The sequence below is a fragment of the Phyllobates terribilis genome, unplaced genomic scaffold (assembly GCF_046119375.1).
Source record: "Phyllobates terribilis strain yellow unplaced genomic scaffold, ASM4611937v1 Scaffold_1__5_contigs__length_1240528914, whole genome shotgun sequence".
Classification (NCBI taxonomy): Eukaryota; Metazoa; Chordata; class Amphibia; order Anura; family Dendrobatidae; genus Phyllobates; species Phyllobates terribilis.
In genome coordinates, this window is record NW_027362761.1 from 839,506,672 (window position 1) to 839,534,364 (window position 27,693).

The 27,693-nt window shown below is 42.1% G+C and overlaps 2 protein-coding genes across 3 annotated transcripts in view; one reads left to right on the plus strand and one right to left on the minus strand.

Moving 5' to 3' along the window:
- GRID2 (glutamate ionotropic receptor delta type subunit 2) overlaps positions 1-27,693 on the plus strand; it is a 1,987,749-nt gene that overhangs the window by 1,314,617 nt on the left and 645,439 nt on the right. The window lies entirely within an intron of this gene.
- Positions 20,334-22,277, minus strand: LOC141171706 (uncharacterized). Its single transcript, XM_073655360.1, has 3 exons — positions 21,795-22,277; positions 21,233-21,643; positions 20,334-21,063 (listed from the first exon to the last, which is right to left on the minus strand). Exons 2-3 carry the CDS (start codon positions 21,641-21,643, stop codon positions 20,494-20,496), a joined length of 981 nt encoding a protein of 326 aa, XP_073511461.1. The 5' UTR covers positions 21,795-22,277; the 3' UTR covers positions 20,334-20,493.

A 27,693-nucleotide genomic window follows, 5' to 3' on the forward strand; every position in this document is an offset into this window, starting at 1 on the left:
TGCAGATAAAAATTATTTTTAATTTGCAACCTGATGGAGGTCAGTATAGATGGACTAATAGAGAAAGTCCGACACACTGCTAGAAGGCCAAATATTTTTTCAGAGCTAGATGCATAAAAAAATTATATTCAGTTTGCAACCTGATGGAGGTCAGTATAGATGGACTAACAGAGAAAGTCCCACACACTGCTAGAAGGCCAAATATTTTTTCAGAGCTAGATGCATACAAAAAATTATTTGGAATTTGCAACCTGATCGAGGTCAGTATAGGTGGACTAATAGAACAAGTCCCACACACTGCTAGAAGGCCAAATATTTTTTCAGAGCTAGATGCAGAAAAAAATTATATTCAGTTTGCAACCTGATGGAGGTCTGTATAGATGGATTAATAGAACAAGACCCACACACAGCTAGAAGCCCAATATTTTTTCAGAGGTAGATGCAGAAAAAAATATATTCAGTTTGCAACCTGATGGAGGTCAGTATAGATGGACTAATACAACAAGTCCCACACACAGCTAGAAGCCCAATATTTTTTCAGAGGTAGATGCAGAAAAAAATATATTCAGTTTGCAACCTGATGGAGGTCAGTATAGATGGACTAATGCAACAAGTCCCACACACATCTAGAAGCCCAATATTTTTTCAGAGGTAGATGCAGAAAAAAATATATTCAGTTTGCAACCTGATGGAGGTCAGTATAGATGGACTAATACAACAAGTCCCACACACAGCTAGAAGCCCAAATATTTTTTCAGAGGTACTGTAGATGCAGATAAAAATTATTTTTAATTTGCAACGTGATGGAGGTCAGTATAGATGGACTAATAGAGAAAGTCCGACACACTGCTAGAAGGCCAAATATTTTTTCAGAGCTAGATGCAGAAAAAAATTATATTCAGTTTGCAACCTGATGGAGGTCAGTATAGATGGACTAATAGAATGATGCTATGCCCAAAAGATTTTACTTCACTAGGTGCAGTAAAAAAATTGGTATTCTATACACAGGTGGTATATCTTGCAACACAGTTAGGCTACTCCACTGACTAACACACTCTGCAATAGGCCAAAAAGGATTAGCTTTGCTAGATTCAGCCAAATGCTGTGAAAAAAACTTGCACAGCACTGGCACAGACCTGCCTGGCAAAAACTGATAGGAACTGATGTAACCTAGTCCTGAAAAGGACTCCAATTACAATTAGTCTTTACTCCCACAATCTATCTATTTAAGAGCACAGACCTCCCTGATAAAAGTCGTAGGAAATGCTGTAACCTAGTCCTTAAAAGGACTGCAATCACAACTATTCCCTACTCCCAAGCTATCTGTATATTTGTGCGAAAATTGGCTTGAAATTAACAAGGTATAGCGCACACAGCAACAGCGGTGCCGTCTAACACGCAGCTGCAGCAGTGAGAAAATGGTGGCGACGGGGAAAATGGCTTGGTCTTATAGGGCAAGGACATGTGACATACACTGCCAATGACACATGCCCTTGCTTGTGTGAAAAAAAGCACTTCGCTCAGTGTGTGCGCTGCTGATAGGCTGACAGATTGCACCTCCCCACTGCAAATGCGGGAAAGAGAAAAAAAAATGGAGATCTTCATTGTTCCTGCAGAGATCCATCCCCTGCCCCTCCCCCCACCCCGCTGTACACTCAAACTGCGTATTAACATTAATTTTCATCATTACTGAGAAAAAATCCAGTTATGATTTTGGTGCACGAACAGTTATCGAACATAACCTCGAACAGCCGAATTTTTCTCAAATTGTTCGTGTTCGCCGAACGGCTCGAACACCGCCCAAAACAGCTCTAATTTGAGATTGGCGAACAGTTCGAGTAGAACAACGCTCATCTCTAGTTACTATGTTAGATTCTCAATTGGATTAAGGTCTGGGCTCTAAATAGGCCACTCCAAAACATTTACACGTTTCCCCATAAACAACTCGAGTTTTACTTTAGCAGTATGCTTTGGGTTATTGTCTTGTTGGAAGGTTAATCTCTGTCCCAGTATCGAATCACTGACAGACTGAAACAGGTTTTGCTCAAGAATATCCCTGTATTTTGTACCATCCACCTTCCCCTCAACGCAGACCATTTTCCCTGTCCCTGCTGAAAAACATACAGACAAAAACATACCCACATTATGATGCAGCCACCACCATGTTTCCCTGTGGGGATGGTGTTCTTGGGGTGATGAATAGTGTTGAGCGATACCTTCCGATATCGGGAAATATTGGATTGGATCGGACCGATACCCAAAAAATATCGGATATCGCCGATTCCGATACCGGAAACCAATGCAAGTCAATGGGAGACAAATATCGGAATGAAAATAAACACTTTCTTTCCTTGTAGGTTAATTCTACATGAAGGAGAACAACTAAGAATAATGTAGAATGTATTACATGAAAAGCCGGCAATTCAGCAGCGTCATACACAGGTACCCAACAATTTAGAAAAGAAAGAATAGAGCATCACAAATAGATTAGATAGATAGAAACATGTCAGTCACATATATAAGAAGTACAGTGAAAGTGTTGCTTACTGTACTTGTTATTTAGTGTTAAAGGATTTATTAAAAAAAATAATAGTGTTTTCATGCACCGTCTCTTTAAAAAAGCTGGCAGGCAATTCAGCATCGGTACCCGACAATTTAGAATAGAAGGAACAGAGAATCACACATAGATTAGATAGATAGAAACATGTCAGTTACATATATAAGTGGTAAAGTGATAGTGTTGATTACTGTACTTGTCATTTAGTGTTAAAATAAAGGATTTATTAAAAAATAAATTGGCGTGGGGCTCCCCGTAATTTTAGTCTCTAGTGGAGGTTAAGCTGATGGCTGGGGCAGATGTTTGAAGCCTAGGAAGGGAGTAATACCCACGGAGATTCCCAGGCTACTAATATCAGCCCCCAGCTGAATACCTAGCCTTTACTAGCTTTTAAAATGGGGGACCCCCAAAAAAATGACGTGGGGTGCCCCCTATTTTAATAGCTAGCAAAGGCTAGGCAGACAGCTGGGGGCTGATATTAATAACCCAGGAAGGGTGCCATGAATATTGGCCCCCTCCCAGGCTAGAAACACCAGTCATCAGCCGCCCTAGAAGTGGCGCATCCATAGGATGCACCAATTCTGGCACTTAGCCTCGCTCTTCCCACTGCCCTGTAGTGGTGGCAGTGGGGTAATAGGGTTGGGGTTGATGTCAGCTTATAATGCCAGCTGACAACAAGCCCAGGTTAGTAATGGAGAGGCGTCTATAAGACACCCCCATTACTAACCTCATAGTGAAAGTTAAAAAAAACACAAACACCCAGAATAAAGTACTTCAATTGAAATAAACACACAATTCTTTATTGTTCTAAATTAAACCATACTTACCATCACGCCCATTCCAGCTGAAGAAAATGTCTTCTGCAATAAAAGTAAAATAATAAAGCAACCTCATCCTTACCTTTCCATGGTTTCCACGACGGCTCCAGCTCTGCTACATTCACATGACAGGCTGGATAGCAGCCGAAAGCTGCCATCCAGCTTGCCATGCCGCAGACACTGAGAAGCGCAGGCATGCTTGCACTCCTCAGTTTCTGGCTGTGACGGCATCCAGATGAGCCGAGGTCATGTCCAATGAACTCAGCTCACCTCATGCACGTCACTGACAGCGTGGGAAAATTCGCCTGCGCTCAGCGCTTGACCTGGAGCTGGAGCCGTCGTGGGAACCATGGAAAGGTAAGGATGATGTTGGTTTATTATTTTACTTTTATTGCAGAAGACATTGGCTTCAGCTGGAATGGGCGTGATGGTAAGTATGGTTTAATTTAGAACAATAAAGAATTGTGTGTTTATTTCAATTAAAGTACTTTATTCTGGGTGTTTGTGTTTTTTTTTTAACTTTGACTATGGGGTTAGTAATGGGGGTGTCTTATAGATGCCTCTCCATTACTAACCTGGGCTTGATGTCAGCTGGCATTATAAGCTGACATCAACCCCAACCCTATTACCCCACTGCCACCGCAACAGGGCAGTGGGAAGAGCGAGTCTTAGTGCCAGAATTGGCACATCCTATGGTTGCGCCATTTCTGGGGCGGCTGACAGCTAGTGTTTCTAGCCTGGGAGGGGGCCAATATTCATGGCACCCTTCCTGGGCTATTAATATCAGCCCCCAGCTGTCTGCCTAGCCTTTGCTAGCTAATAAAATAGGGGGGACCCCACATCATTTTTTGGGGGGTCCCCCATTTTAATAGCTAGTAAAGGCTAGGTATTCAGCTCTGCGTTGATATTAGTAGCCTTGGAAGCTTTGTGGGTATTACCCGCTTCCCAGGCTTCAAACATCTGCCCCAGCCGTCTGCTTAACCTCCGCTAGAAACTAAAATTACGGGGAACCCCACGCCAATTTTTTTTTTAATAAATCTTTTATTTTAACACTAAATGACAAGTACGGTAACCAACACTGTCACTGTACTTATTATATATGTGACTAGCATGTTTCTATCTATCTAATCTATGTGTGATGCTCTATTCTTTCTATTCTAAATTGTCGGGTACCGATGCTGAATTGCCTGCCGGCTTTTTTAAAGAGACGGTGCATGAAAACACTATTATTTTTTTTAATAAATCCTTTAACACTAAATGACAAGTACAGTAAGCTGAGCACTGCCATCCAGCTTGTCATCCTTCAGAGACACTGCAGAGCGCAGGCATTATGGGAACTTCCGATTCTGGTATTCGATATTCTAAAAGTATCGGAACTCAGTATCGGAACTCCGATACCGCGCATATCGGTGGATACCCGATATTTCAGTATCGGAATGCTCAACACTAGTGATGAACTGTGTTAGTTTGTCGCCAAATATAGCTTTTACCTATATTAAAGAGAAATTTTGGCCTCATCTGACCACAGCAGTTTCCTACATACATTTGGGGAATTTTTCACATATCTTTTGGCAAACTCAAAACGGGCCTTACAATTATTGTGTGTAAGTAAAGGCTTTTTTTGCCCACTGTTCCATAAAGGTAACCTCTATGGAGAGTACAGCTTATTGTGGTCATATGGACAGATACTTCAGTCTCTGTTTGGGAACTCTGCAGCTCCTTCAGGGTTACCTTTGGTCTCTGTGCTGCCTCTCTGATTAATGCCCTCCTTACCCGAAATGAGAGTTTTTGTGGGTGACACTTTCTTGGCAGGTTTGTTGTGGTACCATGTTCTTTCCATTTGAAGATAATAGATTTGATGGTCTCCTGGGGATCATCAGAGATTGGGATATTATTTTATAACCTAACCCTGACTTGTATTTGTACAAAATAGTAATTGTCCCTGACTTATTTGGAGATGTCCTTGGTCATCATGGTGTTGTTTGGTTAGTGGTGCCTCTAGCTTAATGGTGTTGCAACATATGTGGCCTTTCACAAAATGTGTGCATATACTGACAGTCCATGTGACACTTACCATATTTTTTGGACTATAAGATGCACCGCACCATAAAACGCACTAAGATTTTAGAGGAGGAAAATTGAAAAAAATGTAAGCAAAAAATGTGGTCATGATGCACTGTTAAGGGTTAGGGGGTCTGCTGCTGACACTGATATTGGGGTAATGTCTCCCAATTCTGTTAATATCCTACATCTTGGTTTATATTTTGCCCCCTCCTCCCTGGTATACATGGCACCCCAATCCCCCATCCTGGTATGCATGGCACCCCTTGATCCCCCATCCTGGTATGCATGACACACCTTGATCCCTCATCCTGGTATGCATGACACCCCTTGATCCCTCATCCTGGTATGCATGGCACCCCTTGATCCTGGTACACATGGCACCCCTTGATCCCCCATCCTGGTATGCATGGCACCCCTTGATCCCCCATCCTGATATGCATGACACCCCTTGATCCCCCATCCTGGTATGCATGGCACACCTTGATTCCCATCCTGGTATGCATGGCACCCCTTGATCCTGGTATGCATGGCACCCCTTGATCCTGGGATGCATGGCACCCCTTAATCCTGGTATGCTTGGCACACCTTGATCCTGGTATGCTTGGCACCCTCTGATCCCTTGATCCTGGTATTCTTGGCACCCTTTGATCCCCCATCCTGGTATGCATGACACACCCTGATCCCCATCCTGGTATACAAGGCACCCCCTGATCCCCATCCTGTTATGCTTGCTACCTCTCCATCCTGGTATGCTTGGCACCCCTTAATCCCCATCATGCTGCCCACAAACAAAATAAACAATTGTACTCACCTCCTCTCTCTTTTCCAGCGCTTCGTCCCGCTCTGCTGTCGAAACTCACTATGTGAGCCATGCATGGCGTCCCTGCCATGCGCCCTCACACTGTGAGATGCTGTGCCGGAATAGTCACTGCTCTCCTTGCCGGAACTGTGTGCGTGGGAAGCAGTGACCATTCACTCTCTTTAATAGCGTGCACACTGTACCTGCAGCGTGGCTCCTTTTGCCGCTCTGCGGTCTGTGTGCCCGCTATTAAAGACCATGAATATTCACTCCAACCCATGGGAGTGGATTGTAGTGAATATTCATGGTCTTTAATAGCAGACACACAGACCGCCAAGCACAGCAGGAGCCGCGCTGCGTGTACAGTGTGCGTACTATTAAAGATAATGAATATTCATTGCTCTCCACGCCCATGGGCGTGGGGAGCAGTGAACATTTATTTTCTTTAGCAGCTGGCACAGCTAGGCTGCAGCAGGAGGCTGCTGCCTCCTGTGCACCACTAATCCACCACTGATGTTCCCCCCGCACCCTCCACCACCCACAGTATAAAGTACGGACAGTGTATAGTTTTGACTATAAGACGCACCCCCCACTTTCCTCCAAAATTTTGGAGGAAAAAAGTGCGTCTTATAGTCCGAAAAATATGGTAGATTACACACAGCTGGCTTCGTTTCACTAAGGATGTGACTTATGAAGGTAATTGCTTGCACCAGAAATGTTTAGGGGCTTCATCACAAAAGGAATGAATACACATGCACAATTTTTAGTTATTTGATCCCAAATATTTAACTTATGCCTATATTTCTCTCACTTCACTTTAAAACAGACTATTTAGTGCTAAAGCTTCACACACAAATCGGATTACAAAAATATTTAAACACAGGTTGTAAAGTAATAAAATAGGTAAAAAGCCAAAGGGGTGCAAATACTTTTGCAAGCCACTGTATTAGTGAAGAAACTAAGGGGCTGATTTACCAAAACTTTTATCATAGAAAACTGGTGTAAAAGTCGCACAATTTTTGAGCAATGTACAGTTGTACAAAAATGTTGTGACTTTTTGCATTTTCACGACCTTTTGAGGCCGCTCCACCAAAGTGGGCAGAGCTAGAATGAGCCAAGATGAGACAGGAGTAGCCATGTACGTTCATACAATTCATTAAAAATGCTAGCATTTTGTATATCATAAAAACTACTGACTGGAGAAGCATTCCTGGTGAGGCGCATGGAGACACATATCACTAAGACGATGGTATGCACCTCTTCATGAATTCAATGCTTAGTGCTTCAGCAAATTCTTCATTAAGACTGGGATGCAGTACGCTAATCTTTATGAATTGGCCCCTAGGGCATGTATAGTATATTTAAGTCATTTTGGATAACTGCAGAAATTGGAATTTTAGTTTTTCACAGTCAAAACTGAAGTTCATGCATCAGTAATTTAGTATTGATGATGGAGATCATAATGCTGTTAAATCAATTATCATATCAATTTAACCATTTAAGGACACAGAGATTTTTTGTTTTTATTTTTTTGTTTTTACTTCCCTTTCTTACAAAAGCCATAACTTTTTTATTTTTCCATGGGCTTTGTTTGTTAGATGAGTTTGAACTACACCATTAACTTTTATAAAGTACTGAAGAATAGTAAAAAAGTTCTAAATATAGTGAAATGGTGCAAAAAACAAAATCAATACGCATAGTTTTTATTTCTCTATCAATGGAGCTGAGAGCTTGCTTTTTGAATTCTTATATGTAGTTTTTAATGTTACAAATTTGGGGTACAAAACAATGTTTTCATCAATATTTATTGAATTTTTGGAGGGAGGCGGGGCAGCCAAAAAACAACAATTTGAGGCATTTTTTATTTTTTCATTCTATAGCATTTATATTATGGTTTAAATAATGATATTTTTTTATAGATTGGACTTATAATTGTGGCAATAGTGAATATTTTTATTTTACATTTTTTTCATTTGTTAATGTTTGGATGGAGAAAAGGGTTAATGATGGTTAGTAGTGTTGAGCGAGTATGTTCTATTAACCCTTTCGCCGAGTATGCTCGGGCCGAGCTCCGAGTATATATAGCTGCTCGGTGATATGGTTGAATCGCTCCCGTGTGCATGATTTGCAACTGTTTGACAGTTTTAGTACATGTAAGGAATGTCTATTTCTTACACATTCCTTACATGTACTAAAACTGTCAAACAGTTGCAAATCATGCACACAGGAGAGATTCAACCATATCACCGAGCAGCTTTAAATACTCGGAGCTCGGCCCGAGCATACTCGGACAGAACATACTCGCTCAACACTAATGGTTAGTTTTTATATGAATAATTTTTAAAAAAACGTTTTTAACTTTTCTCTATAGGGAGCTTGAACCTGCGATTGTTTGATTACTTGTTGTACTTACTGTAATACTACAGTATTGTCATGTAGTCAGGGGCATTCAACAGACCCTGACCAATCATTGACCCACTAATCACATTGCGGGAAGGCCAGTGGGCACACAAATGGACATCCAAGCCAGGTTCACACTACTGTCACAGATTAACAGTGGTATTTAAGGGGTTAAACTGCATTGATTGTAGCTAGATCTGATGTGTAGTTTGGGCTCAGCTTCTGAGGCAGATCCATACACCTGGACCTATTCCATGACATAATAGTAAGTAAAAGAGTTGGAAGGGGTTAAAAGTCATACTCTGCAAATAGAAGTATAACATATCACTTTTGTAGCTTTTGCGAATAATTGAATAATGAATAATTTTGCAATCCAATAAAATGATGACTGGTCACCCGCCAATTTTCTAGATTGTAAAGGGTTGGGAAGGGGTTACAAATCTTATATCTACCTCTCCTCTGATCTTTCCTTTCTTGTCTCTCTCTTGCCAGTTCTCTGATCAGTTCTTCTATCTTCTTTCTTCTTTCCTGCTGGATCTTCCATTTACTTAGCACTATCCCGAAGATGTATGTTGCAGTCATATACAGCGCTATGCACATAGCTGACATGCATCACTTCTCATGCGGCAGCCTGATGCCTACTAAATGGAAGATCAGGCCAAAAGGTAGATAGAAAAAAGATGACAGAAGATAGAAGAGCTAATTGGATGATTGTTGGCAGGACAGATGCAGGGTCAAGTCGAGGTGAATATAATTTTTTTTATTCTAACCAAATTAACTGGATGAATTTATTCTATGTCCATCAAATCCCTCGACCCCTCCTCCACTGAATTAAGAAATTAGACCAAATCGGGAGATTTGCTCAATTTTACTAGTCATTGCTGTATTGGATAGTTCTAAAACAGTGTTTAAACTGAAATTAAGAATAAGAGGCAATAGTCAAATCAAATCTAGAGCAGAAAGGTATAAAAATCTGGATTCCAAAAAAGTGCTCTCCCTGTTCACTCACTTTGTTATTAAAACATTATAGGTTGGTATCTTTTCTCGCAGAATAGTATTTTCCAATCTATGGCTCTAAATTCACAAGGGGTTGATCCTAATTCATGAGCTTTTCACAACTGGTATATCAGAATGTAAACAGCATTATTGAAAAAGTTAAAATCATATCACTGGTAATTTGATTCCAGACTCTTGATACTTAGAGGTTATGTAATCTGTGGAAAAATTGGCAATAAGTGTTATTTTTCCCTTGAGTGCCACAAGAGGAGAAATTATGCATTGTACAGTGCTCATTTGTAACAATGTGTTGTCTATGTGATGCAGGACAGCAAAAAGTCCTCCAGAGAGACTCTTTATGCACTTTCTATCCATGATATCGGAATCCCGAACAAAGGATCCTCTCTATGAACTGATAGATTATATGAAAAGCAATTAAGTAGATGGGCTCTTATATTCCCTATTATTTTATTACTTAAAAATAAATATTGATAACTGTTTCATGTTTCGAATCAAGAGTTTAGAATTGATGCCTTGATAAAGCTTAGGGTGTGTGTGACCAGCCCGCTGGGCCATGGGGCACCCAGTGCCGGGCCGGTAGATGCTGGGGGGATGTCACAGTGGCGGTGACCCGGTCCGTGACTCAGGGAGGTCAATAAAAGGGGTTATGTATAGGGGATTTATAGAGTTTTTATAGAGTTCGTGACGCCACCTGTGGAATGCGGCTAAAGGGAGCCGCTGCTGCGTAGCAGTCCTCTGAAGCTGATGTTACTGCAGCAGTGATGGTGTGGCTCTCCACAGGAAGAGCTAGCTTCAGGGCAGTGTAGATGATGTTGGTTGTGCTGGGCGTTGTAGTGCAGGGAGTGATGGTGCAACAAGAAGCACAGAGACAAGGTGGTGCAGTCCTCTGGGTCTTTACTAACGGATATTGCAGTCCAAGTTACAGACGTCAAAGCAACTTCCCGTGCCGTGCTACGTTTACTCAGTGAGGGGCTCAATCCACCCCCAGGTAACTCCGGAGTACATAGCAGGACCCCCTTCTGTGTCTTCTCTCTGGCTGTCTCCCTGAACCTCATAACAAGTGTCCCAGTCCAGTACCTGCGGACCTTGGCGGGCGACGTCTGTTCCGTCCCCTGGGTCCTATATAGCTACCTTCCTGGGGTGACTGGTATGGAATGTTGGCTACAGGACATGAAATACTGCAGCCTCCAGTTTCAAGTTAAGATGTACAGTCTTTCGCTAGCTGAGGGATCCGGTTCCCTTTATGCAGCCTGACCCCTCCACCTCCCGGTAGATGCGGGCGTACGGGTGGCCTTCTGCATGGCCCATACCCCTAGGGTCCTTTCTTCTGTTCCCGGAGCCTTCCTGCTCCCTCTCCTCTCTTCTCTCCTTCCTCTCAGACTTGGGCCTCACTGTCTAGGCCCGCCTCTGGAGCAGAGCTCCTGCAGAGCCTCTGCTCCTTTCAGTTTCCTCCTCTGACTAATCTGTCTTTCTAAAATGGCTTCCCATTTTATATCTCCTTCTCCTGTGCTCCTCTGAGCTGCTTACTCCACCTACACCCACTACATGGTTCCCCCCTCTCTGGATTCCCCCCACTCCAGCCAAGGGAAGGGCTCAGCAAGGAGCAGAGGCATCTTGCCCTCCCCTGTTTGCCTGGAGGTGTGTGTTGCAGGTGTTAGGGTCCTGAGCTGTACTCCTTCCTTACCTGAGAGTGAGATGCCACATCTCTGGCTTAGATGCAACACCTCTGTGGTGACCGAATCCTCAGGGGCGCCACATGTGCCCTAAATTGTTTAGGATGTGTACGTGTCCTTTAAAACCTTTAAAGCCGCCTCAAAATCCTTTTCCAATACACATTTTTACTTTACTAAGGATAAAGTAACATGTGTAAGAAAACAGTATTAATGATCTCAGTATTAAATTGTGTAGATATTTGAAAAATATGCCCTATGGGTGATAATGTAGGAAGAGATTGGAATACTCTTGTTGCAAAATGCAAGTCCTGTTATAGAAACATATTAGAGGTTCTCTTCAGGTCAAAATTTTGAGACTTACATTGCTAGCAAAAGAAATGGAAACAATGGTTTCTGCTATTTACTTAATTTAGGAGCCATATCATTATTCCTAATGTCAGCTATTTTCCTACCAGGTTCTACAATATTCACATTTATCTATTCACAATTATATTTGTTGTACATGGTTTAGTGTGGTTCTACTACTACCTGCTGGTCATTATTCTATTATATTTTGTAATGTTATCTACAGTGGTGACCAAAAGTTTTGGATTTTTTTTTTAAGTGTGATTACTTCTGTCTGGTTGTTGTGATGCCATTTTCCTGGTGATGAATTGGATGTGCATGAAGTTGTCATCATGTAAGACCTTACTTTTAACCAAAATGCTATTGAATATAGGTATGCTCATTTAATTAATGAAAACTGACTGCCAAAAGTTTTGCATATACTATTCATTATTTGCAATGCCATAACTTACTATTTTGTAGCATAACCTCTTGCTTTAATTACTGCACCACACCGGCGGGGCATTAAAGCCACTAGAGTATTCAATACATCTTGAGGGCTCTTGGTCCATTCCATTTGAAAATCTGCAAACAATTCATCTGTATTGCTACCGGTACCAGCCCCAACTCATCACCCTAACTCATCCTAAAGGTGCTCTATAGGGCTTAAATCAGGTATTTGGCTTGGCCATTGCAAAAGGTGAACATTTTTCTTTGCTAACCAATTTTTGACTAAATTGGATGTGTGCTTGGGATCATTGTCTTGCTGGAATCTCCATCCCCTGCCTACTTTTGTATCACCATGTGGCAGCATTACATTCTCTAGTATATCCCTGTTCACGGTAGCATTCATATTTCAATCAATTCTATGCAGAGGGCCAATGGCAGATGCAGAAAAGCAGCCCCAAACCATGACATTGCCACCACCATGTTTCACTGTAGGTGTTTGGTACCTTAGATCATTACATTTTCCAATTGGGTGGTATATATAGTGCTTACCATCACTACCAAATAGATTGAACTTGGATTAATCCAACCACAACACCTTAGATCAATCTGTCTCTTTCCATTGCCTGTGTTCTTTGGCAAGCTAAAGTCGGACCTTCCAGTTCTTTGCAGAGATGAAAGGCTTCTTGACTGGAACTCATGCATTCAACCCTACTGCTCTTAGCCATCGCACCACAGTTTGGCGACTCACTTTGACCCCATACTCTTTGTTTATTTTGTGAGAAATCTGTACAGCAGTTGTTTTTTGGACATCAGATACTGACTTTTTCTTAATAATGTGATCAACTCTGGATGAAGTTTTCCATCGTCGTCCACTTCTAGGTTTGTCGCATGTTCCATAACCTTCTTTTTCTTTCTTTTATATACATGATACTTGACTCTGAGAACAGTTGAATTCCATAGCTACATCTTTTTGGCTTTTACCTGACTTTACTCTCAGAATAATAAGCTTCCTGACATCTGGTGATAAATTTGTTGTTGTCTTTGACATGTTTTAACCTAAAAACACACACATAAAAAAAAAAAAATTAGGCAAAATCCGACTACCCATATAAAGCTCCTTTATTGCATCTATCTCACTGAATTGTTTACACAAAGCTGGTCTGGTTAAGGCCCTGTCACACATAACGAGATCGCTAGCGAGATCGTTGATACGTCACGGGTTTTGTGACGCAACAGTGACATCGCTAGCGATCTCGCTACGTTTGACCGGTAGCAACGATCAGGCCCCTGCTGCGAGATCGTTGATCGTTACAAAGCTCCCTGGACCATTCCTGGGTCGTTGCACTCCCGCTGGGCAGTGTGCATCGCTGTATTTGACACCTAGCCAACGACCTCGTCCAGCGATTCAGAACTGAGACACGTAGGCGTGTATAAATTGGACTATTCCGCGCCCCTCGTCCCCGATTGGTGGTCGCTACGGCGTTCTCATTTCCGGACGCGCATAAAGAAGGCAACAGAATAGCGATTCCGTCCTTTGTTTCTGACCTCGTGCTTTATTGCAGATCCTACCAGAGTTCTCCGGGCTGCTAATATCCGTTCATTGGACTAGTGCTGATTTTTGCGGATCATTGCAGCGTTCTCCAGCTGTGACTCCGCTTTGAACATATCAGACATCTTTAGTAAGGTAGGTATTGTTTGAGGTCTCAGATGCGTTTCCATTTTTATTCTTTTATCACATTTACTAATTATCTGTTATCTTTGCTTTTCAGGGAGGGAGGGCTTGGCTTCTATTTGTATATATATATATATATATGTATGCTTTTGCATGGGCAGATATTTTAGGGGTCTCGTGCACATGCACCCACATAGCGCATTTTCTGTCATGCTCACTAACAGAATGGAATATGGTTTTCCATGATATTTTTTATATACAGTTTCAATACTTGTGTTAATTGTTTTGTTGAAAGTGTTCTCATCTTTTCATGTTATGTTTGCAGTTTGCACATCATGGACGACGGGCAGTGTGCTATTGTGGTTGCTGCATTGCTGGTTGAGGAAGCTCGGCGTCAAGATGAGGCACGAGAGCTACAGAGGCGTTCCAAACGAAAGCGTCGCATGTGGACCAGAGAGTGGCTGCAGAAGAGGTCTGAATTGTCCCACATGCAACTTGTAAGAGAGCTTCAGGAGAAGAATCCTCATGATTTCCGCAACTATCTGAGGATGTCAGAGGAATCTTTTAAAGAGTTATTGGAACGAGTTACGCCACGTATTCAACGGAAGGATACAGCGATGCGTGCTGCCATTCCGGCAGATGAAAGATTGGCAGTCACACTGAGATTCCTGGCCACCGGACGCTCATTCCAAGACTTGCATTTTTCTGCAGCCATTTCCAGGCCCATGCTCAGTGTTCTAATCCCGGAGACATGTAATGCAATTTACCACAGTCTACGTAGTTACATACAGTTTCCCAACACGGAGGAGGAATGGAAAAAGATTGCCTCTGATTTTGAGCAGCTGTGGCAGTTCCCTAACTGTGGTGGGGCTTTGGACGGGAAACATGTCCGAATCACTCAGCCACCAAATAGCGGATCCTATTTTTATAATTATAAGGGCTATTTCAGCATCATCATGATGGCCCTTGTTAATGCCAATTACGAATTTATAAATGTAGATGTTGGCATGAACGGCAGGGTTTCTGATGGTGGTGTTTTAGAGCACACACTTTTTGGAGAGCGATTGGACAACTGTGACCTACACTTGCCTCCCAACTCAGAGACTACAGGTAACCTTAATTTTGTTTTTGTCGGCGATGAAGCCTTCCCACTTCATCCCAATCTTATTAAACCGTTCCCCCAAAAAAGTCTTACCCAGGAAAGAAGAATTTTCAATTATCGTTTGTCAAGGGCACGTCGTGTTGTCGAAAATGCCTTCGGTATCATGGCCAACCGCTTCAGAGTTTTTCACACGCCAATTAACATGAAGCTTACATCAATAGACTCTGTTGTTTTGGCCTGTTGCACACTTCACAACTTTCTTCGTCGACGTGATGCAATTACGTACTGTCCGCCTGGCTTCGTGGACTCTGTGGACCTAGCCAATGGGGAAGTGGAGCTCGGTGAATGGCGTGCAAACAATCCTGTAATTGCAGGCCTTCAACCAGTGGGATATGGCAGAAACACCCAGGATGCGAAAACCAGCCGCGACAACTACTGCCAGTATTTTAACGGTCCTGGTGCTGTTACTTGGCAACATCAGAACTTATAGTGGGCAACTACTGACAATTATACACTACTTTCAGTTTTGTATTGATTTGTGTAATAAACTGTGTTTAACTTTGCAAAAGATTTGTATATCATTGTTTCAATAGTAAGGGCCCGTATACACATACGTGTACTCCAGGGGCGGACATAGGAATCATGGGAGCTCATAGCAGAAGTTATAATTGGGACCCCCCCCACAAAAAAAAAAAAAAAAAAAAAAAATAATTGTTGGGGACACAGAAGAGCAGATCCCACAACCTTCCAGCCTTTCTTCCTTTCTGAACTCCTAAATTACTCTTTCATAGCCCCATAAAAATGTGATGGAAATTGAGTAATGGAAATTGAGGAGTCGGTTTGGCTTATCGACTCCGCAGCCCTGTATACCAGGATGGGAGAACACACAGTATAATGCAGCCCCCCATAGGGTAAAAGGCAGCCCCAGTCCTCCAGTATTATCAGTACTGACTGATTTACAAAAATATATAAATACAAACTTACTACTCCAGAATGGGGGAGACTGCTATGGGGTCCGCTGGCTCACGGGCCCCCTACGGCCACGGGCCCCATAGCAGTTATGTGGCCTGCCACCAATGGTGGTACGCCACTGTTGTACTCGTCTGTATACATCCATATACACATCCATATACACATACATATTCAGATACATAAAAATCTACACCCATATCCACACTTATATACAGATAACCAGATATACACACACATACTCACAGACACAGAAGTATGCATACCTACATAAAAATATAGATACATATTTCTACATAAAACCACCTAAACACCAGTATTCCTGTGTGACCGTCACAATAGAGACACTGCTGCGTTCTACAGACGTCGCATTATCAATACAGCGTCTCTAGTCCGACACGCTAATAATTCAAGTCATAATAGGGTTCTCTAATAAACCGCGGGTTTATTGGCGACGTTCATGCGTCGTGGGCGTGGTTACCGACGTTCATGCGTCGTGGGCGGGTCTAACGACGTAGTTGCGGCCTAGCTTATTAAGAGCATTATGGCATCCAGGGTCAGGGCATCTCCTTGGGGTGATGCTGAGGTGTGCTACCTTGTGGAGCACCTGGATGCACTTGATTATGAGTGCCATGTGCACTCTGAGCATCCAGTGCTCCATAAACAGGCGGTGCTGCAGAGGATCGGTCGGGGCCTGGTCCGCAGATTTGGGGTGCAGCGCTCTGCTACCCAAATCCGTAAAAAGCTGGCGGACCTGAAATATAGGTCTGCCGACCGAATCGTCAGCATCCGGTCACGGACCCTGCCCCGCCGTGGTGAGTGGTTTTAAAATATGTTAACACAATATATGGCAGCACATTAGTTACAACTGCAATCACCTTAGGTATCTAATGTTATTTGTTTTCCAGCGCCTGCAGCCCCAGAGCCCCCAAGGGAGTCACCTCCAGCCCTGGAGCCCCAGCAGCATTCCTCTGCCAGCTCGCCAGCATCACTCCGTGATATAGGTGCAGCTTCATCTTTCGGTAATGCTTTGACATAAAATACAGTCCATACAACTTGGAAAGTATAGGGCTGTCATGTACTATTAAGTGTTGTGTCTTTCTCTAGCCGGTGGTGCCAGGGGATCCGGGTGGTCCTTAAGCTCGTCATCATCCGAGCAACCTGAAAACCGTAAGTGTTAAATACCAAACATGTACCTGATAGGCTGTGTGCCCACGATGCGTTTTTTAAGGTGTTTCTGCAGCGTTTTTGCTGCTGTGGAAACCCATTAAAAGCGCATGGTAGAAGGTCTGCCATGTTCCCCAATGATAATCCGCATGTGCTGTGCACATGCTGCGGAAATTTCCGCTGCACATTATCATTGCGGAAAAAAACGCAGCACTACCAATTATTTTGCATAAGGTGGTTTTTTTGCGCCGCCATTGACTTGCATTATAATGCGCCAATTCCGCAATACTGCATCTGTACTTGCGTAATTAGCGCGTTCTAATGTGCGGATGGTACCCGGGAGTGGTGCATCGTGGACACATAGCCTTAATTTGATGAATGTACAGAATTATTGGACTTTTAAGTTTAACTATTACCTCCGTAGAAATCCCAACACTACAAGATCTCCTGGCGTCACAACGGAGACTGAGTGAAGAGATCCACCAGCACGGAGTGATGCTGGCAAGATTTGTGGCAGCCCATGACCGTCACGGCAGCCAATAACTTATTTTTTGTTATGTAGTTGATATTATTTGGTTGGTTATATTTTTTATATTTTTATAAAAAAAAAATTAGTTTATATCCACTATTGTCTACACTTTGTTACATCTAATCCTATCCTGTGTGATACTGCCTGACGGGTTGTGTATCTAATCCTATCCTGTGTGATACTGCCTGACGGGTTGTGTATCTAATCCTATCCTGTGTGATACTGCCTAAAGGGTTGTGTATCTAATCCTATCCTGTGTGATACTGCCTGACGGGTTGTGTATCTAATCCTATCCTGTGTGATACTGCCTGACGGGTTGTGTATCTAATCCTATCCTGTGTGATACTGCCTAAAGGGTTGTGTATCTAATCCTATCCTGTGTGATACTGCCTGACGGGTTGTGTATCTAATCCTATCCTGTGTGATATTGCCTAAAGGGTTGTGTATCTAATCCTATCCTGTGTGATACTGCCTGACGGGTTGTGTATCTAATCCTATCCTGTATGATACTGCCTAAAGGGTTGTGTATCTAATCCTATCCTGTGTGATACTGCCTGACGGGTTGTGTATCTAATCCTATCCTGTGTGATATTGCCTAAAGGGTTGTGTATCTAATCCTATCCTGTGTGATACTGCCTGACGGGTTGTGTATCTAATCCTATCCTGTATGATACTGCCTAAAGGGTTGTGTATCTAATCCTATCCTGTGTGATACTGCCTAAAGAGTTGTGTATCTAATCCTATCCTGTGTGATACTGCCTGACGGGTTGTGTATCTAATCCTATCCTGTGTGATACTGCCTGACGGGTTGTGTATCTAATCCTATCCTGTGTGATACTGCCTGACGGGTTGTGTATCTAATCCTATCCTGTGTGATACTGCCTAAAGGGTTGTGTATCTAATCCTATCCTGTATGATACTGCCTAAAGGGTTGTGTATCTAATCCTATCCTGTGTGATACTGCCTAAAGAGTTGTGTATCTAATCCTATCCTGTGTGATACTGCCTGACGGGTTGTGTATCTAATCCTATCCTGTGTGATACTGCCTGACGGGTTGTGTATCTAATCCTATCCTGTGTGATACTGCCTGACGGGTTGTGTATCTAATCCTATCCTGTGTGATACTGCCTAAAGGGTTGTGTATCTAATCCTATCCTGTGTGATACTGCCTAAAGGGTTGTGTATCTAATCCTATCCTGTGTGATACTGCCTAAAGAGTTGTGTATCTAATCCTATCCTGTGTGATACTGCCTGACGGGTTGTGTATCTAATCCTATCCTGTATGATACTGCCTAAAGGGTTGTGTATCTAATCCTATCCTGTGTGATACTGCCTAAAGAGTTGTGTATCTAATCCTATCCTGTGTGATACTGCCTGACGGGTTGTGTATCTAATCCTATCCTGTATGATACGGCCTAAAGGGTTGTGTATCTAATCCTATCCTGTGTGATACTGCCTAAAGAGTTGTGTATCTAATCCTATCCTGTGTGATACTGCTTAAAGAGTTGTGTATCTAATCCTATCCTGTGTGATACTGCCTGACGGGTTGTGTATCTAATCCTATCCTGTATGATACGGCCTAAAGGGTTGTGTATCTAATCCTATCCTGTGTGATACTGCCTAAAGAGTTGTGTATCTAATCCTATCCTGTGTGATACTGCCTGACGGGTTGTGTATCTAATCCTATCCTGTGTGATACTGCCTGACGGGTTGTGTATCTAATCCTATCCTGTGTGATACTGCCTAAAACAAGCAGTGCAGGGGCAGTAAAGCCCACTCCAAAGTCGGCTTTCACACCCTCCTGCTTATTGATGTTATCAGCTGAAGTTGTGTAGGGGCAGGAAAGCCGTCTGAAGTCGGCTTTAATAGCCGCCTGCAAATTGATGTTATCAGCTGAAGTTGTGTGGGGGCATGAAAGCCGTCTGAAGTCGGCTTTAATAGCTGTCTACTAATTGATGTTATCAGCTGAAGTAGTGTAGGGGCAGGAAAGCCGTCTGAAGTCGGCTTTCATTGCCGCCTACTTATTGATATTATCAGCTGAAGTTGTGTGGGGGCAGGAAAGCCGTCTGAAGTCGGCTTTAATAGCTGTCTACTAATTGATGTTATCAGCTGAAGTAGTGTAGGGGCAGGAAAGCCGTCTGAAGTCGGCTTTCATTGCCGCCTACTTATTGATATTATTAGCTGAAGTTGTGTGGGGGCAGGAAAGCCGTCTGAAGTCGGCTTTCACAGATGCCAGCTAATTCAAGAAGAAGAGAGAAGAGGAAAGAATAGGAACATAGTATGAAAACTATAAGGAAGACCTAACATGTTGATCCAGAGGAAGGCAAAAAAAAACCATGCTCCGTTTTGGGAAAAAAAATTCCTTCCTGACTCCACATACGGCAATCAGACTAGTTCCCTGGATCAACGCCCTATCAAGAATCTAATATATACAACCTATAATCTGAGTCAGACTCATAGTGCATGGTATGGCAGATCATTGCCATACCGTGCACCATGACTATGACCCCAAAGACTAAAAGAAGGGAAGTAGGAAGAGGAGGGGAAGAAAACCAGCTGTGAAGAAGACCAGAGGACACAGGGAAAAGACAGAAGACAGGTGATAAAGCCTGGAGCCGGAGGAGGAGAAGGGGAGGAGGTGATCACCAGCGGAGAGCAGGGATGGGAATAGACGGTAGAGAATGGAGGGGAGGGAACGGAGATTGGGAAGGGATCGGAGGGCAGGGGTGAGGGGTCCCACCCTCGGGAAGAGGTAAAGCAGAAAATAAGGCAACCAAAAAACATTTTTATTTCAATCAGGGTGAGATCAGAGGGCAGGGGTAAAGTTAAAAAAGAGGACAATAAACCTTGTTTTTATAAACAAACAAAAATATAAACAATTTTAACAATTTAAATAAGTATTAAATTAACAATATTTACAAAATGATAAAAAAAAATTGAAATGAAACATCACTACAGTTCTTCATATCGATTACCTGTATTTGTGTATCCGTGCCTGGGGGAAACAAAAGAATCAGAACACATGGGATACTGTGGGGGGGGGGCAAGGCTTTGTGGACGCCGGATCCTCTGCACTGGTGTGCTGTGAAGTGGGTCCGGCCTATGGGTCCAAGAATGTTGTTGAAAATGGCCAGGGTCAATCAGAGTATGTACAGTAGACGTTTCATTAAGTTCACCGGCTGCCGCTTTATTTAAAGTCTCAAACATGACCCTTTCTGCATGCGCCCTCTGTCGGTCATCCAGCCTCTGTAGTCTCTCGCCAGCATATGTTGCAAAGCTGTCCCGCTTGGCCTGGGTCTGCAGAAGTAGAATCTTGTTCGCCAGAGATACTAGATCTGGCGATGGCGGCAAGCTGGCCTTTCTTTTCCTTGATTTTCTCTGTCGCCGAGGCACAAGGTCTTCACTTGTAGAGGCCATAGGGTCTTCATTCACCGATGCCATAGGTTCCTCATTCCTTGACATAACACTCGCCTCCTCCATACCACGTTCCGTAGCCGAGATGTCGTCATCTTGCCAATGGTGCTGTGGGAACACAAAAATAAAGTTAAGATTTGGTTACAACATCCAGCAGGTATGTTATGACCAGCATGGGTACACGTGCACTAAAAAACAAATATGAGGGGCGGCTAAACTAGGGCATGTACATTGAAAGTATAAATGCTATTTACAGGGAAGCAAAGAAGGTACTTACATCTTCAACAGGGGAGTCAGTCCGTATGTCGGGGTCTTCTTCCGGGGTCTGCCGTATCGTACACACCATTCGCCGAGGTAGCTCCTGGTCACGGGTGAAGGCAAGCAAATCATAATACCATAATGTCGGCACATAAACCTCATCTGTGCCGGTACCTGACTTCTTTGATTTCTCCACCCGGTTGAGTTCTTTCTTATATACGGTACGTAGACCCTGGATCTTTCTCTTCACCAGCTCTTCATCCACCTTCTCGTTGGGGCCATGCCTTTTAAAGAGGGAAATCAATTGCTGGTAGGCCTCCCTCTTTTTCTCTCTATTGCAGTAGTCTGTTGATTTTATTTGCCAAAGGCACGGCAGGGAGCGGTAGAGGTCAATCATTTCCCTCACAAACTCTTCACTTTTGAAAGCCATCTGAAAAGGATAGCAATACAGTGAGCATACATGAAACATTTTCAAACAAAGTAAAAAGTACTACACACCATTTGCTGACTAAAAATGGCCTCCAATATATAAGCAAATATATACTTATTGAGTGTGATAAAAATCCACTAAAATAACTTACCGTGGAAACAAAGCAATACAGTGCCTGAAAAACCCAAAAGTCAATGTTCAGTCACAGCTGAAGAAAATCCACAAATGAATGGAATCACAGCAGTAGATCGCAACTAGGATCCAAAAATCAGGACGCTGACAAGGCTTCAACAAATCCCAGATGGACGAAACTTGCCCGGAGAACACTGCTACGATCCGAAAGCAAAGCGCAGATAGGAACAAGGGAGCGGAATTGCCCCAACGTCGCCTTTTTAAAAACCCCCGGCCAATCAGAACGCAGTAGCGTCCACCAATCGAAGATGAGTGGGCGCGGAAAGGTAATTTTATGTACGCCTTTCTGTCACAGTACAGTCCCTCAAAGTGTGTATCGTTGAGTGTGGATCGTTGAAATAGCTGCTGTGTGACAGCGTCCCAGCGACCAACGAGATCGTTAGTTAGATCGCTGGGGCGGCCGAAATCGTTGGCAAGTTTACATGTTTGACGGCTCCCGAACGATCTCTCCAGCGATCTCAAAACTGTGACGTAGTAACGATCTCGCTAGCGATCTCGTTATGTGTGACAGGGCCTTTAGAGAAGTGAGGATAATGAGTTCACTTGATTCCATTGTTCGTTCAAGACACTTGTTCACATGCCTCAGATATGCCTCACAAATACATCAATGGCATATTACTGAGAGAAGCTAAAGGGACCCAAAAGAAAACTATATGCAAAATGTTTTCTATAAGTTGAAATATATGTTAAAATTTTTTATGGATTCAATGAACTTTTAGATATTTGTATAAACTGTTTTTTTACCTATTGTGGGTCAAAACTATTTATATGTTCATAACATAAAACTATGTAGCAGACCAGAGGTTCCCAACATTATTTTAGCTTGCTAGTAGAAATGAGCGAACCCGAACTGTGAAGCTTAGGGTTCGTACCAGACACCTAGTGTCCGGGACTGAACTCTGAAGGCGGACTTCTCCTGTAAGTCCATTTTACAGTTTGGAAGTTCAAGGAGGAGATAGCGAGAGACAGAGATTTTCCAGTTCCAAAGTTCAATTCCCCATAGATTTCTATGGGGTTCAGGTTCAGGTTCAAGTTCCGGTACAGTTCTGGTAGCCGAACCGAAATTTGGACTACAGTTGGGTCAAGCACAACAAACCTGAACTTCCACGGGTCCGCTCATCCCTACTTGCTAGCTACTTATGAATGTCAAGTTACATTGTTTAAAAATACTATGTGTCAACCGGTAATATGGTTTAAACTGAACTATGAAGTTCAGTAATACTATGCAATCCTTAGTGCAACTGCTAATGATACAGGACATTATTTGCCATGACCTGGAGACTCACATGATTAGATTATCTTCTTTTAGCAGTGGAGTATGAACAGGAGAGCAGTATGCATTCGTAACAAGCTTCTTCGGGATTTAAAAGTGAGTTCATATGTCCAGTCATCCATTTGAAACAGATCCAGTAAACAAAAATAAGATCGGCTTGAGGCTAGGGTCACACCAGTGAATATACTCTCATCCGAGAGAATATGCTCGATTCTTCAAATGACACTCTGATCAAACTCTGATCAGAGTGTGAGCATAGTACAATATGATTCTCTCAGATGAGGAGAAGATGAAAAAAAAATTCTCCATCTATTCCATTCTGTTAATCCGTGAAAAACGGACTGCATTCAGATGTCATCTGAGTGCAGTTCAGTGTTTTCCACAGACTCACAGATCTGCATGGCTGAGTATGATCCGATAATTGGATCCAACTCGGGCATGCTGCAATTTTTTCCTCAAACCACGGACATGTGCCCTAGAACAACATTGGTCCAAGTGCGATCTGATGTTTTGTCGAACCGCACTTGGACCGAAAATACAGTCGTCTGCACGAGCCCTGAATCTGATGAATAAAAACTGATCTGTTCACTTTAAATCTTATCTGTTCACAATGACTTAAAGATCAAATGGATCCAGCTGAAATAATTTTTTTTTAGCTTGACAAAAAAGTAGTGTCTGACAACTTTGTACATCAATTTTTCATCAATTTAAGGCCTCATTCAGACGTCCACGATATTTCTCGTAAGTAAAGACCCGAATTATTGTTCATTAGTGTTTTGGATATGAGTTTTAAAGTATTTAGTATATGTGTCAGTTTTTATCAGCAGGGTTGCATCAGTGAGTTTGACTACTAAAAATTAAATACATTTCAAAGCTTCTCCTATCCATTACAATGTTAATCACGGACATCACACAGACTGCATGTGGTTGGTATCTGAGTGCGGTCCTGGATTTTCAAAAACCCATAGACTTGTATGGATAATTTTGATCTGTGACGCAGAGGGCGGACATGTCTGCAAAAAAATAACTTGGTCCGCAAAAAAACATGGACACGTGAATGAACAGCCTCACAGACTATAATGGGTTTATGTTCTATCTGTGAAAAACACAGACAGAACACATGCATCTAAATAAAGCCTAAAACTGATCCAGTTGTTTTGGTTTACAGGATCCATTTCAAACAGATTATTTTTGGACAATTGAACTCAACCTTATATGTATTAAAAGCCATATTAATTAAATATATGTGATTTTAGCCTAATTATTTCTTTTGAATTAACCATACAAATATCAGAGGCAACAAGCAAAACACAACACAATAAAATATTGGCAAATAAGTAGCAAGATAAATGTTTAGCCTCTACACAGTACTAAGGTAATATAACATTTCTGACAACAGAGACAAATGGATAAAACTGGTAAAATAGAGGCACCCATTAGGCAACCGATGATATATTCTTTAATAATACAAGGGAAACTCTTGTAGTTTTAAACCCAGATAACACAAATATTTTATACATTTTTTATGAGTGCGGAACAATAAAGATATGTCTGTTTTCGGCTCACATACCACTTCTAGAGAAATGAATGCTGGAATTTTTATAATAAAAAGAACATTTAATGTTGGAAATAAATATTAACTACAGAGCCACAAGCTAGGGATTATATTCACGTCTGCAGATTGTTAAACACATCTCTGGGCTGTGTATAAATAATTGGATGTTACATAACTTTAATCCTCCAGTTTTGTGGTAAGGTTGACTTCTGTCTTCAAATACATATGACTACTATTATTAACCCTGCGGTTCACCATTTTTAAACTATAGCCAAATATTCAAGGCTGTGGTCTTTGCAAAACATAAAATGTATTTCTTGCTTTTTACTATATCCTATCACTAAGCCTGAATATAAAACTAAATAAGTCATTTAACATCTACAATACTTTGACATCTGTAAAAACACAAAAAGATACTTCTCATTTACTTTTCTGTTAGGATGTGAATCCATTAAACCAAGTTAATCTTAAATTGCTTTGTTGATTTCATTTTTAAATATTATTTCAATAATGTTATTAAAGGGCTTATCCCATATTGGTAACCCCTGTTAAAAATAGATCTTAAATCATATGTATACCATATCTTTAGGAACCCCCATTATGTGATCGAACTGAGAGTCACTAACAAGTTATGCCACTTGCTGTTGTTGAGCTGATCTGCCCATGTATCACATAGAGGGCCATTAATTTTACATTCAGTGGTCAAAAGCAACTTAGCAGTGAGGTGCCCATTTTACTGTATGGAGCACTATGTGGGGCCATTATACTATATGTATCACTGTGTGGAGCCCTTTATACGGTATGGAGGACTATGTGGGGAGATTATACTGTATGGAGGACTATGTGGTACCAATTATACTGTATGGAGGACTGTGTGGGGCTCATTATACTGTATGGAGGACTATGTGGGGCCATTATACTGTATAGAGGACTATGTGGGGCCATTATACTGTATAGAGGACTATGTGGGGCTCATTATACTGTATGGAGCACTATGTGGGGCCATTATACTGTATGGAGGACTATGTGGGGCCATTATACTGTATAGAGGACTATGTGGGGCTCATTATACTGTATGAAGCACTATGTGGGGCCATTACACTGTGTGGAGCACTATGTGGGGCCCATTATACTGTATAGAGTACTATGTGGGGCCATTATACTGTATGGAGGACTATGTAGTACCCATTACACTGTATGGGAGACTTTTTGTGGCCATTATACTGTATGTAGGGCTGTGTGAGGATTACAGTTGGAAAATCAGACTGTGATAGGGTCACCATTCTTTGTTGGGGGGATTGAGGAAGGAGGGGTACATGTGGAGAGTACTGTGGAGGAATTCACTGTGGGGGTAACATACTGTGTTACTGTGTTTGGGGGCATTTTTGTTAGCATCATACTTCAATTATTAACTGTACTGTTCAAGTTCTTTTATCCTTTGTTATTACATATTTAAATTTGGCCATTGGGGCATATGCGTTTTACTGCTCTTACCTAAAATATTATATTATTCCAATATTTTATTCTAAGATCTATTAATTAAAATGTACTTTGTTCGTGGGAAAACCCCTTTACACTTGTTTCCATCTGAAAATGTTTATCATTATATTTGATGATAGGGAAAAACTTCCTCAATTGTAGACTTTTTTTTAATAAATATCAAGGTTGGCTGGTGACTTTGTCCAAGCTTTTAATTTTGTCCCTCTGTGTATTTGAGTTTGACATCCCAGCTTTAGCCTGTAGGCCTTATAGATTTAGCCACAAATCGTTTTAATTCCTAAAAAATTATTTTCTGTAACATATTAACTTAAGAAACTGATAAGGAAGGGGAGTATGGGGTATTGTTACATTGTGTGTGTATGTGTGTGCATATGTTTATATGTATGTGTCTGTGTGTTACCATTTGGTAAATTCTAAAAGTTCATTTTTTTTCTCATTAATGTACACTCTGCACTCCATCTTGACTGAAAAACAAACAGAAATGTAGAAATTTTTGCAAATTTATTAAAAAAGAAAAACTGAAATATCACATCGTCATAAGTATTCAGACCCTTTGCTCAGACACTCATATTTAAGTCACATGCTGTTCATGTCACATGCTGTCCTCCTTGAGATTGTTCTACTCCTTCATTGGAATCCAGCTGTGTTTAATTAAACTGATAGGACTTGATTTGGAAAGACACACACCTGTCTATATAAGACCTCACAGTTCACAGTGCATGTTGGACCAAATGAGAATCATGAGCCCAAAGGAACTTGACAAGGAGCTCAGAGACAGAATTGTGGCAAGACACAGATCTGGCCAAGGCTACCAAAGAATTTCTGTAGTACTCAAGTTTCCTAAGAGTACAATGGCCTCCATAATCCTTAAATGGAGGACTTTTGGGACCACCAGAAGTCTTCCTAGACCTGGCCGCCCAGCCAAACTGAGCAATCTTGGGAGAAGAGCCTTGGCGATAGAGTTAAAGAAGAACCCCAAAATCACTGTGGCTGAGCTCCAGATGTGCTGTAGGGAGATGGGAGAAAGTTGCACAAAGTCAACTATCACTGCAGCCCTCCACCAGTCGGGCCTTTATGGCAGAGTGGCCCAACGGAAGCCTCTCCTCAGTGCAAGACATATGAAAGCCCGCATAGAGTTTGCTCAAAAACACCTGAAGGACTCCCAGACTATAAGAAATAAGATTTCCTGGTCTGATGAGATGAAGATAGAACATTTGGTGATAATTCTAAGTGGTATGTGTGGAGTAAACCAGGCACTGCTCATCACCTACCCAATACAATCCCAGCAGTGAAACATGGTGGTGGCAGCATCATGCTATGGGAGTGTTTTTCAGCTGCAGGGACAGGACGACTGGTTGAAATTGAAGGAAACATGAATGCGACCAAGTACAGAGATATTCTGGATGAAAACCTCTTCCAGAGTGCTCTGGACCTCAGACTTGGCCGAAGGTTCACCTTCCAACAAGACAATGACCCTAAGCACGCAGCTAAAATAACAAAGGAGTGGCTTCAGAACAACTCTGTGACCAT

Bases quoted from the DNA above. Each gene is read 5' to 3' on its own strand.
- LOC141171706 (XM_073655360.1), bottom strand. From the start codon at position 21,643: ATGGCTTTCAAAAGTGAAGAGTTTGTGAGGGAAATGATTGACCTCTAC. The intron at 21,064-21,232 runs GTAAGTACCTTC...GTGTTCCCACAG, and splicing joins CTGACTCCCCTGTTGAAGAT to CACCATTGGCAAGATGACGA.